Here is a 12,364-nt window from a genome sequence, read left to right on the forward strand (position 1 = left end):
ACCTAGAGATACCACCAGACAGACGCACTTACATACACACACATACACTGATACACACATACACACACATACGTACATAAATACATACATACATACATACACACATGCACAGATACACACATATAGACACACAAACACATACACACATACATACACACAAATAGACACACATAATCACACACACACACACACACAAACACATACACGCACACACACAGAGATACAAACACTAGCAGAAAAAAAACATTCTTATCCACCATTTGTGACCCATTGAGATTGTAGGTATATTTTGGGTTTTATCTTATCACCACACACACACACACACACACACACACACACACACACACACACACACACACACACACACACACACACACACACACACACACACACACACACACACACACACACACACACACACACACACTTCTGTTCAGTGTCAGGACAGAACAGGACAGGTGGGAGTGGGCAGGAGGATGATTGACAGGGACAGATGTGTTGTGCTGTGATTGGTGGGTGTGTATGAAGGGGTGACAGTGGGCGGGGCTAATGCAGGATTATTACAGTGTGTGTGTGTGTGTGTGTGTGTGTGTGTGTGTGTGTGTGTGTGTGTGAGAGAGAGAGAGAGAGAGAGAGAGAGAGAGAGAGAGAGAGAGAGAGAGAGAGAGAGCATGCACTGAGATGGTAAGAGAACATTTCTCTACAGTATTTGAAAATGCCTTTTAAATATGTTTTATATGTCATATGTTTTTTGTTTAGTCACAGTTCCCCCCAAAAAAGGTGAGAAGGAAGATTTTTAGGTGTTTTTTGTCATTTCTGTATATTTTAAACAATTAAAAGGGTAATATTGTGATAGTTTATTTCATATATTTGTTCTGTATTTATTAACTGATTGAGCTTCTGTCACACTGGATTTCCTGTATTTTGTGGAATTGTGAGTAAAAGAGATGTGATTTTCTCTTGATATGAGGTGAAGACGCAGGGTTCTGGTTTAAGACCTTTGTGTTTTAGTATTAGTTTATTATTGTTGCTCTTCATTTCAACTTACTTGAATATGACATAACCACTGTTATAAATAATATGTGATTCTGATTATATAAAATATAATTTAATCGATTGTTCATAAATAATATTTTTTTAAAGAATCATTTATTCATCTGATCTGTCTCTGCTCTGTCTCCTATAGGGCGGTCCTGCTCAGGAGGCGGGGCCAGGCAACAGTGATCCCGCCCTTGCCCAGGTATACGCCGCACCCCCTTCATATCCACCACCGGGACAAGCCCCGCCCACACCTGCAGCCAGACTCCCGCCTCTTGACTTCGGCTCCGCCCACTCCAGCTCTGATTACCCAGACCACCATCAGCTCCGGGTGTATCAGAGCGCTCAGCATGAGGGGGCGGAGCCTATACCTGTCAATAACACGGTAAGAGAAGGGAGGTAAATACTCACTCTGAATAACACGAACTTCCTGGTTGTACAGACCCTCCAGATGTTCAGGATGTTTAAATATTACACATCATACTTAATATGACCAAACATCATGCTAGTGTCACGTGTTAACATGTTTACTGTTGACTAGAATTTATATTACATTATATTATATTATATTATATTATGTTTGTCTATATTTATATGATATAAAATTACACTTTTATTAAATGTGCATAATTTTATATTAACCTAATTCTTAAGCTGAGTGCAGAAGGAATTATTAGTAAATAGCAATGATTCACACCCACCTACAGTACCCACACACCTACACTCACATACACACACACACACACACACACACACACACACACACACACACACACACACACACACACACACACACACACACACACACACACACACACACATAGATCTGTTTCTCTGTATGAGTTTAATGTGGTTTTCAGTCCGAAGAGTTTTCTCAAATGTACTCAATCTAGGGGAAGTGAACGAGGGAGTATTTATAAGGAATCGGCAGCATCACACACCGGAGGTTTCAGAGCGGACGAGCTTCTCATCCCTCTTCTTTCAGCCAGGTTCACAGCTCTGCATCGTGACATCATAGCACCCAAACCCTGCCCCCTGTATACACACAAACACACATACACACACACTACATTACATCCCCCACACCCTGCTCTTTCTGTGTGCGATTGATGATGATGATGATGATGATGATGATGATGATGATGATGATGATGATTATACACTTTTTTTCCCTCCTAATTAATATTTGCCCTTTTACATGGAATCGTGGGTAATGATCTTTAACCTCATTTGCCATATTGCAGCACTGTGATGTCTTACTTTCTTACTGCATCTCTCTATCTCCTTTTACCTTTTCTACTCTCTGTCCATCTTTCTCACTTTCTGTGTTTAAGGTTTTCTTTCTATATCTTGTTCCAGGGCGAGGTGGAGTTATTGTGGAGCGGTAGAGACAGAGAGGAGAGGTGGAGGAATTCTGGAGAGTGTGAGGAGAGGTGAAGGGATTGTGGAGAGTTGGAGAGAGTGAGGAGAGGTGGAGGGTTTGTGGAGAGGTGGATTAAGTGAGGAGAGGTAGAGAGAGAGAGGAGGTGGAGAGAGTGAGGAGAGGTAGAGAGAGTGAGGAGAGGTGGAGTAATTGAGAGGAGGTCGAGAGAGTGAGGAGAGGTGGAGGGATTGAGAGGAGGTGGAGAGAGTGAGGAGAGGTAAAGGGATTGAGGAGAGGTGGAGAGAGAGAGGAGAGGTGGAGGGATTGAGAGGAGGTAGAGAGAGTGAGGAGAGGTGGAGAGTGAGGCATTTATACTCTAAATAGACCATAGCACCTTTCTTTCTTTCTTTCTTTCTTTCTTTCTTTCTTTCTTTCTTTCTCCACAGCTGCTGCTAATCTGTTATTCCCTGCTTTTCTGGGCCACTATGCTTTAGTTTTTCCACAGTATTTATCCCTTTATTTTTTTTTTTTTGCTCCAGCACTTTTTTGTCTTTAATCTGCTGTTTGTAACACAAACTTTAAAATGATGTTGATGATGATAACAGCATAACAGTGTAATGGCATTTTGATGACAGACTCTCTCTTACACACACACACACACACACACACACACACACACACACACACACACACACACACACACACACACACACACACACACACATACACACACACACACACACACACACACACAGAGTGGCATCGTGGTGCATTGTGGGTAGTGGATGTGGCTGTGACACACTGTTATCTGTAGTGCTGAACTGCATGGGGTCTTTTATCCACACTGATGATGTAATCTGATCTGTATTGATGCAGTACGAGGTGATGATGAAATATGTTCATATGTTGTTAGGTGTCATCGGGAACAACTGGTTATTGATCTTATTGATGATACAGAAATGTTTTAATTCTTACAGTTTATAGATACCCCTCCCCCTCAGTGGTCTCATGGGCATGTGTGGTCATGTGATCAGAGAGCTGTGAATAAATCACTGGGTGGTGTTCTGTCACTGGATGGAGAATGCTCATGCTCCTCTGTGCTCACTTTATTTTCTCTTTATCTTTACATTTATTTTCTTTCATTTTGATCCTCAATGAAAAGGACAGTGTGATGTAAAAGATTTAAGAAATGAAATGAAATGGTAACAGTTGAGTGCTACAGTGCATATGATTGGCTTAATACTGGTCACATGACTTGTTATATTTAGGCTCTACCCCAAATGTTAGCATTTAGTGCAGGTAGTCTAACTCCACCTTTTTGGCTCTAGTATTAATGACTCATAAATGACTAGTTAGCATGGCTAGTGTTTGGGACATTTCAGGCTTTTTAAATGAAGATTCTGGCTATTTCTCCTTTACAATCTTCACTTCAATGTCTGTCATGTTGTCCATTGCTCAGGATGAAAGTCTGGCTCCTGTGACCTCCGACTCCCAGACTCTAAACGTCCCTGTGGCTGCAGGGGGTGGAGCAGGAAGCGGCAGTGAGGAGGACGGGTCTGGAAAAGCCCAGCCCAAACGCCTTCATGTATCCAATATTCCCTTCAGGTTCCGGGATCCTGACCTGAGGCAGATGTTCGGGGTACAGTTAGCATGCACAGTATGAATAAACAAATAAAATAAGCACATGCCCATGTTATTATTAAATAAAATTTTATTTTAAATTCATCATATGAATATGTCACCAAATTTAAAAGCTAAAACTGAATCAAATCCATCATTTTTGCTTTAGCTCATGTCCAACATCATCATCACATATCAGCATATGCTAATAAACAAATCATGTTTGATCTAGATGTCAATAATAAACTGTCTTTTGTCTTTCAGCAATTTGGCAAAATCCTGGATGTAGAGATCATCTTCAATGAGAGAGGGTCAAAAGTCAGTTATTATCTGTATTTCACAGCATCTTACATCACGTCCTTTCTTCCAGATTAAGCTGTTTTTCCATAACACACACCTCAGCTTTTCTGAGCTAGCTCACAATACAGCAGGGTGATTCTAACTTCCCTGTTAGCTCTGCTAGCTAGCTGACTAGCAGGCTAGGACATTAGCATGGCTGATCCACAGGCTTCATGTGAAGTGTTGATGGATTTTATATTCACTTTTAAGCGGATGTGACTCTCAGCTCTTGTTCTTCAGGGTTTTGGCTTTGTGACGTTTGAGAACGCATCAGAAGCCGATCGAGCGCGAGAGAAACTCAACGGGACAATCGTGGAGGGGAGAAAGATTGAGGTACAAATGCTAAAGTGTTTATTTTTGTGTTTTTTTGTGTTTATCTGTTTAAGAGCACTGTTTCTGAGCAGAGAGTTAAACAAAACAAAACACAGTGTTCGATTCAGATGATTCATTTTAATTTTAAATCAATCAACTTTGTAGAAGTGAATGTGAGAAGTTTCAGTTAAAAGATCTGTGTGTTTATTTTGAAGGTGAACAACGCCACAGCCAGGGTGGTAACGAAGAAACCACAGACTCCACTCGTTAACGGTTTGTTAATCATTACATGCTCACATTTATCATCGATAGAGAGAAACTGTACAGGCACCTCATTGTCTATCTGTCTGTCTGTTTGTTTGTGCAGCTGCAGGATGGAAGATTAATCCTGTGATGGGGGCCATGTACGCTCCAGAACTCTACACTGGTACTCTCTCTCTCTCTCTCTCTCTCTCTCTCTCTCTCTCTCTCTCACTGTCTCTCTCGCTCTCACACACACTCTCACACTTCCTCTTCTCTTTATGGCATGCAGTTTCATCAGTTTCAGTCAGTAACCATGTGACACACACATAACCCTACACACAGCCACACACTGCACGTGTTGGTGTGAATAATCAGTGAAGTCTCTCACACACTGACTAATTTCTTCTTTTTTTGTAGTGGCCAGCTTTCCTTATCCTGTTCCCACAGCAACACTGGCTTACAGAGGCTCCACCCTGAGGGGGCGAGGACGTGCTGTGTATAATACCATTCGCTCTGCAGCCACGCCCACTGCTGTTCCCGCCTACCCAGGGTCAGTCTTATTCTCTCAGACAGACAGACAGATGACAGATAATAGGAACAGATGACATATAATATCACAGTTTACTGATAAACACTGTGTGTGTGTGTGTGTGTGTGTGTGTGTGTGTGTGTGTTACAGGGTGGTGTATCAGGATGGACTGTATGGAACAGAAGTCTATGTGAGTTTAAAAACAAGATATTTTAGTGAATAATTTTAAATAAACTTTGTGTAAATGGATTTTACAAAGTGAAATGTGTTTGTGTGTGTGTGTGTGTGTGTGTGTGTGTGTGTGTGTGTGTGTGTGTGTGTTTTAGGGAGGATACCCTGCTGCGTACAGAGTGGCTCAATCTCCTTCAGCAACAGCTACAGCTACGTACAGTGATGGGTAAAAATCTAATCACCTCTAATCTTATCATTTAATCAGATTATACACCAACATACACCAGTTTGAACAAGTGTTTGTGTTTGTGTTTGTGTGTAGGTACGGGAGAGTGTATACCACTGACCCCTATCATCACTCTGTAGGTCCGACCACTACATATGGAGTCAGCACTATGGTGAGATTCACACACACTTTGTGAAAGTGTGTGTAATGTGTGTGTTTGAGTGTATTTAAACAGGTTGTTTGTGTGTTGTCCCCAGGCGAGTCTCTACCGAGGAGGTTACAACCGTTTCACCCCATACTGACCCCCTGCTGACCTCACATTGACCTCCTGCCCCTCACTGCTCCCCTACACGATAACCTGGGAGGAACTTTAATCAGCCAATGAACTGATGAGCCTGGGAGAAACCACGCCTACACTGACCTCATACGTGGTGCTCACAATGGTCACAGTACTGAAGAAGATGATTTACATAGTGCTAGCTGTTTAGACTCACTGTTATTATTATGACTACTTTTTGTACCATTAGCAACGCCAGCATGATGCTAACATGCTAATTACCCTGCCTTGCTCTGTAGTACAGAGTGGCTGTTATCTGAGCCTGATCAGGAAAGTGTGTGTGATTACGATATGCTGTTAGTGGGTACGTGCTGACAAACGTTTTTACTGTATAACTGCAATAGTCACAGCATACGTCTTTATCCTGTTGAGGAACAGAATTACGGCACGGCCATCTCAGCTAACATAAAGCTAATGCAGGAATTATTCAGTGATCCTGAAGGGCAGAGTTTAAGTAAAAACTAAAAGTCGAATCAGCCAAGCAAACGTTTTCACATGACATCAGCAAAGCAGTCTGTGTAATGCTAACTGTGTGTGTAGGTGAAATCGTTTGCTGACAGAAAAACACTAACATTAGCATGTTAGCAGGCCAATCAGGTGTGATTAGCCAGTTGAGTTTAAGTTAAGCTCCGCCTCAGCAATATTGTGCCCTGAATGTTGCAGCATATCGTGTAAGTTTACCTGCACGTACCCAGAGCTTAGAGAACATTTGAGCTATTTTTGTAGGTTATTGTAATATTGATGTGCAGTGCAGTGTGTGTGTGTGTGTGTGTGTGTACAGTGTTAAACTGTGAGCTTCACTGAAGTGTATAGAGGTTCAGGTGACTCAGTTGTTTCTCCTCCTCACCGTGTGTGTGTGTGTGTGTGTGTGTGTGTGTGTGTGTGTGTGTGTGTGTGTGTGTGTGTGTGTGTGTGTGCTCTACCTCACAGGAGATGATATAGATATCATGAGGGACGTTTACTGTGAACGTATCATATCATTAGATTATCACAATCACTGCTCATGGTATGGAGAAACACGACTACACACACACACACACACACACACACACACACACACACACACACACACACACACACACACACTCAGTGAATTAGTGCACTTTTAACTGGGTTTCAGTCTCAGATTTTTCATTACATCATAGACTACTGAAGGACTTTTGTATAAAAACATTAATGACCCCGCCCCTCTGAAGGCCACGCCCATTTAACAGTGCATCCTGATAATGGCCCCTCTCCTTCCAGCACAATGTTAGTTGATTTGGGTTAAAACAAAAAAGAAAAGAAAGAAAAATAAATAAAATCAGTTACAGCTCAGTAGAACATTAAACTCACACTCTAATCAATCCCATGATGCACTGCAGCACCATCTCTGTAAGCATATTATTATTATTATTATTATTATTATTATTATTATTATTATTTACATATAGTGTAGATTATTACTTTAAAGATTAAAACAGTATAAAGTGTGAGTGTGTGTGTGTGTATGTGACCTTTGACCTGTAATTTCTAGTGTATTTTTCATCCTGTGTCTGTCTCCTGCATTTGTGTCTCTTTTTTATGCCACTTTATCCTCACTTCCTTTTTGTGCTGAAAGTTTCCTTTTTCATTTCATTATTCAGTCTCTTTTATTTATTTCACCTTTTCATTATATATCTTTATCTCTCCATACTGTTTTTTTTAGCTTTTCCTTCTCTTTCAATCTGCCTGTTTTTCATTTTTCATTCTCTTTGTATTCTGTTTGTTTTCCTTTCTCTCTGCTGATCTCTCTTTCACTCGCTCCACACTCCTTCTTCTGTTCTTCTGTTTTCTGCTTTCTTTTTTTCTTTGCATGATGTTTGATCTGTCCTTCTATCTGTCCTGCTCTATTTCTTCTCCTTATTTCTTCCGTGTTATTTTCTTGCCTTTTTCTCATTCTTTATTCCACTTCTTCACTGTGTTTATTTCCCAGCATGCACTGCAGTTTCCGGTCGTTTCCCCTTTATAATCTGATGCATGTTTTCTTTTTTCTTCTGTTTATAAACTCATCTTTCGATTCATCTTTTCTTTCTGCTCACTTTGTCCTTTCAGTTATTTCTCCTTATTCTCTTTTCACCCTTGTATCTTTCTCTCTCTATTTTTTTCTCTCTTTCTCTCTCACACACATTCCTGTTTCAATCTCCATTTTATTTTTTCTTTCTTTCCATCCTTTTGTTTAACTTACAGAACTTTCACTATTTTATTATCTTTAGCTTTTTATCTTTCTTTTGTTTCTCTCTGCTACACAAAACTTCTACTCTTCCTCCTATTCTCTTATTCTTTCCTGTGACTCTTCTGTCTTTTTCTTTTCACAACTCTCAGGTCTGTTTTCTCTTTGCATGTGTTGATCTGTTCATCCTTCTTCCTTCCTTGTGTTATTTTGCATTAGAAAACGTCTTTTTCTTCTTTGACCCATATTCTTTTTTTTCTTACACATCTCTCTCCGTCTCTTCTCCTTCTGGTTAATCACTTCTCCTCTTTTTTTAAAATTCTATTTAAAGTCCTGCTGCTGTTGTATCTGAGTCACCTGTGTGTGTGTGTGTGTGTGTGTGTGTGTGTGTGTGTGTGTGTGTGTGTGTGTGTGTGTGTGTGTGTGTGTGTGTGTGAGAGAGTGTGAGTGTGTGTGTGTGTGTGTGTGTGTGTGAGTGTGAGTGTGTGTGTGTGTTATATGAATAAAGAGATGGTTTATTCTTCCTGTACATTCAGTGTCCTGAGTTATTAATGTTGTGGATGTGACCCAAAAAAAAAATCAACCAAAAAATAATGTTGCAGGAAAATGTTCAGAAAATACATTCTGTAAGATCAGCTTTCACACAAACACCATAATGATGGCTGCTTTATTCTGTAAAAAAAAAGAAGAAGTGCAAGATTTGTTATGCATCAGTACAGGGGCTTGGATATGAGACATTAATACATAACATTAATCTTCAGTAATATTTCCCCTGACCATGTCCTTAACATAGAATAAACCTTTTTTAAAATAACAACAGAACACAAAATGTTCAACACACCTTTTTTTCCCCACACACATTTTGATTATTTATAGCTAGCACTTTAAGAATACATTAAGTTATGAGTTTAGGAGCTTTGTGGTTTCCTATGAGCTGTGAACTTTCATTTTCACTGAAAACAGGAAGTGAGTTATTAGACTCGTGTATCGTGTTTCATCTACAAGCTGTCCACCACCCTTCATCATTTATTCAGTCCTACAGGATGTGCATCATGCCTATGAATCAGTCTCTCCTGATCTTCAGTAAGTCCTTATTATTTCCATAAAACATTAGATAGTGACCACTGTAGTTCCACCATGTTGTGATGAGTGTCTGCCATTTTTTTTCACTGCTCTGATTTACTTTGAAATACTTCAGCAGGCAGAATGTTCTTTTAAACTGATTACTGTTCTAGTGCAGGGTTTGAGGTTAAGTGTTGAAGCTCAGATTGCTTTGGCTCTGAAACATACTGTATACAGAGGTTTCTGGGTGTTATGGCTGGAATGAAGGCAGCCCTGCTCTGTGGTGTAATACTATTACATCATTTACAGCTATTATTGACATTCATATGGGATTGACTCAGAGCTGCACATGTTTAAACAGTGAGAGTAATGACAGGAGAGAGTGTGTGTGTGTCTGCATATTTCTGTGTGTTAATGCTTCTGCACGTTTTAGCCATTGGGGGCATAGTTTCCAATTTTTCGGCCATATCTTTCTCTGTTTCAGATAGAGGACTGATTTTTTGGGGGTCTGGAGACAATTTGCACATTCTCACTTAGTGGTGTACTCACTTTTGTGGCCAGCGGTTTAGCATTAATGGCTGTGTGTTGAGTTATTTTGAGGGGACAGCAAATTAAGACTGTAATACAAGCTGAACACTCACTGAACACGCAGTGTCATTTATTCAGTGTTGTCACATAAAAAGCTATAATAAAATATTTACAAAAATGTGAGGGGTGTACTTACTTCTGTGAGACATATACGTATGTGTACATATCGCGGCCTCATTGATCTCCATTATGACCACGTTGTAATTTTTACTGACCACAAGATGGCGACATTACTCCATTACACGGGCCTCTGCAAAAAAAAGGCTTGAGTTCAGGCTTTCTTCTATGCAGTATTTAGCGCAGAAGTTTCATTTAAAAAAAGTTTACATACACACATATTTATTATCACATTTAAGCTCACAACGCTCACTCAAGAGTAAATTTACTCAAGAGTAAATTTAAATAGTGCTAGCTGTTTAGACTCACTGTTATTATTATGACTACTTTTCTTAAAATTAGCAACAACAGCGTGATGCTAACATGCTAATTAACCCGCCTGACTCTGAGGTACAGAGCGGCTATAACCTGAGCCTGATCAGGAAAGTGTGTGTGATTACAATATGCTGTTAGTGTGTTCGTGTTGATGAACGTTTCTACTGTATTAGTGCGCTAGTCACAGCATTCGTCTTTATCTGGTTGAGGAACAGAATTACGGCACGGCCATCTCAGCTAACATAAAGCTAATGCAGGAATTATTCAGTGATCCTGAAGGGCAGAGTTTAAGTAAAAACTAAAAGTCGAATCAGCCAAGCAAACGTTTTCACATGACATCAGCAAAGCAGTCTGTGTAATGCTAACTGTGTGTGTAGGTGAAATCGTTTGCTGACAGAAAAACACTAACATTAGCATGTTAGCAGGCCAATCAGGTGTGATTAGCCAGTTGAGTTTAAGTTAAGCTCCGCCTCAGCAATATTGTGCCCTGAATGTTGCAGCATATCGTGTAAGTTTACCTGCACGTACCCAGAGCTTAGAGAACATTTGAGCTATTTTTGTAGGTTATTGTAATATTGATGTGCAGTGCGGTGTGTGTGTGTGTGTGTGTGTGTGTGTAACAGTACAGTGTTAAACTGTGAGCTTCACTGAAGTGTATAGAGGTTCAGGTGACTCAGTTGTTTCTCCTCCTCACCGTGTGTGTGTGTGTGTGTGTGTGTGTGTGTGTGTGTGTGTGTGTGTGTGTGTGTGTGTAACAGTACAGTGTTAAACTGTGAGCTTCACTGAAGTGTATAGAGGTTCAGGTGACTCAGTTGTTTCTCCTCCTCACCGAGTGTGTGTGTGTGTGTGTGTGTGTGTGTGTGTGTGTGTGTGTGTGTGTGTGTGTGTGTGTGTGTGTGTGTGTGCGCGCGCGCGCGCGCGCTCTACCTCACAGGAGATGATATAGATATCATGAGGGACGTTTACTGTGAACGTGTCATATCATTAGATTATCACAATCATTGCTCATGGTATGGAGAAACACGACTACACACACACACACACACACACACACACACGGTGAATTAGTGCACTTTTAACTGGGTTTCAGTCTCAGATTTTTCATTACATCATAGACTACTGAACGACTTTTGTATAAAAACATTAATGACCCCGCCCCTCTGAAGGCCACACCCATTTAACAGTGCATCCTGATAATGGCCCCTCTCCTTCCAGCACAATGTTAGTTGATTTGGGTTAAAACAAAAAAAGAAAAAAGAAAAAAAGAAAGAAAAATAAATAAAATCAGTTACAGCTCAGTAGAACATTAAACCTACACTCTAATCAATCCCATGATGCACTGCAGCACCATCTCTGTAAGCATAGTATTATTATTATTATTATTATTATTATTATTATTATTATTATTATTATTTACATATAGTATAGATTATTACTTTAAAGATCCTAAAACAGTATAAAGTGTGAGTGTGTGTGTGTGTGTGTGTGTGTGTGTATGTGTATGTTTGTATGTGTGTGTATGTGACCTTTGACCTGTAATTTCTAGTGTATTTTTCATCCTGTGTCTGTCTCCTGCATTTGTGTCTCTTTTTTATGCCACTTTATCCTCACTTCCTTTTTGTGCTGAAAGTTTCCTTTTTCATTTCATTATTCAGTCTCTTTTATTTATTTCACCTTTTCATTATATATCTTTATCTCTCCATACTGTTTTTTAGCTTTTCCTTCTCTTTCAATCTGCCTGTTTTTCATTTTTCATTCTCTTTGTATTCTGTTTGTTTTCCTTTCTCTCTTCTGATCTCTCTTTCACTCGCTCCACACTTCTTCTTCTGTTCTTCTGTTTTCTGCTTTCTTTTTTTCTTTGCATGATGTTTGATCTGTCCTTCTATCTGTCCTGCTCTATTTCTTCTCCTTAT

General features: G+C 40.0%; 1 protein-coding gene across 1 annotated transcript in view; it reads left to right on the forward strand.

The window, feature by feature from the left end:
• rbfox1l (RNA binding fox-1 homolog 1, like) overlaps positions 1-8,898 on the forward strand; it is an 11,825-nt gene extending 2,927 nt beyond the window's left edge. Inside the window, exons 3-13 of the mRNA XM_047811242.1 lie at positions 1,187-1,423; positions 3,861-4,040; positions 4,286-4,339; positions 4,601-4,693; positions 4,888-4,945; positions 5,040-5,099; positions 5,333-5,465; positions 5,595-5,634; positions 5,771-5,841; positions 5,938-6,013; positions 6,099-8,898. Coding sequence (XP_047667198.1) covers positions 1,187-1,423; positions 3,861-4,040; positions 4,286-4,339; positions 4,601-4,693; positions 4,888-4,945; positions 5,040-5,099; positions 5,333-5,465; positions 5,595-5,634; positions 5,771-5,841; positions 5,938-6,013; positions 6,099-6,143 — 1,047 coding nt within the window. The 3' untranslated portion in view covers positions 6,144-8,898. The remainder of the gene's footprint in view (positions 1-1,186; positions 1,424-3,860; positions 4,041-4,285; positions 4,340-4,600; positions 4,694-4,887; positions 4,946-5,039; positions 5,100-5,332; positions 5,466-5,594; positions 5,635-5,770; positions 5,842-5,937; positions 6,014-6,098) is intronic.
• Positions 8,899-12,364: the final 3,466 nt, after the last annotated feature.

The sequence above is a fragment of the Tachysurus fulvidraco genome, chromosome 3 (genome assembly GCF_022655615.1).
Source record: "Tachysurus fulvidraco isolate hzauxx_2018 chromosome 3, HZAU_PFXX_2.0, whole genome shotgun sequence".
Taxonomy (NCBI): domain Eukaryota; kingdom Metazoa; phylum Chordata; class Actinopteri; order Siluriformes; family Bagridae; genus Tachysurus; species Tachysurus fulvidraco.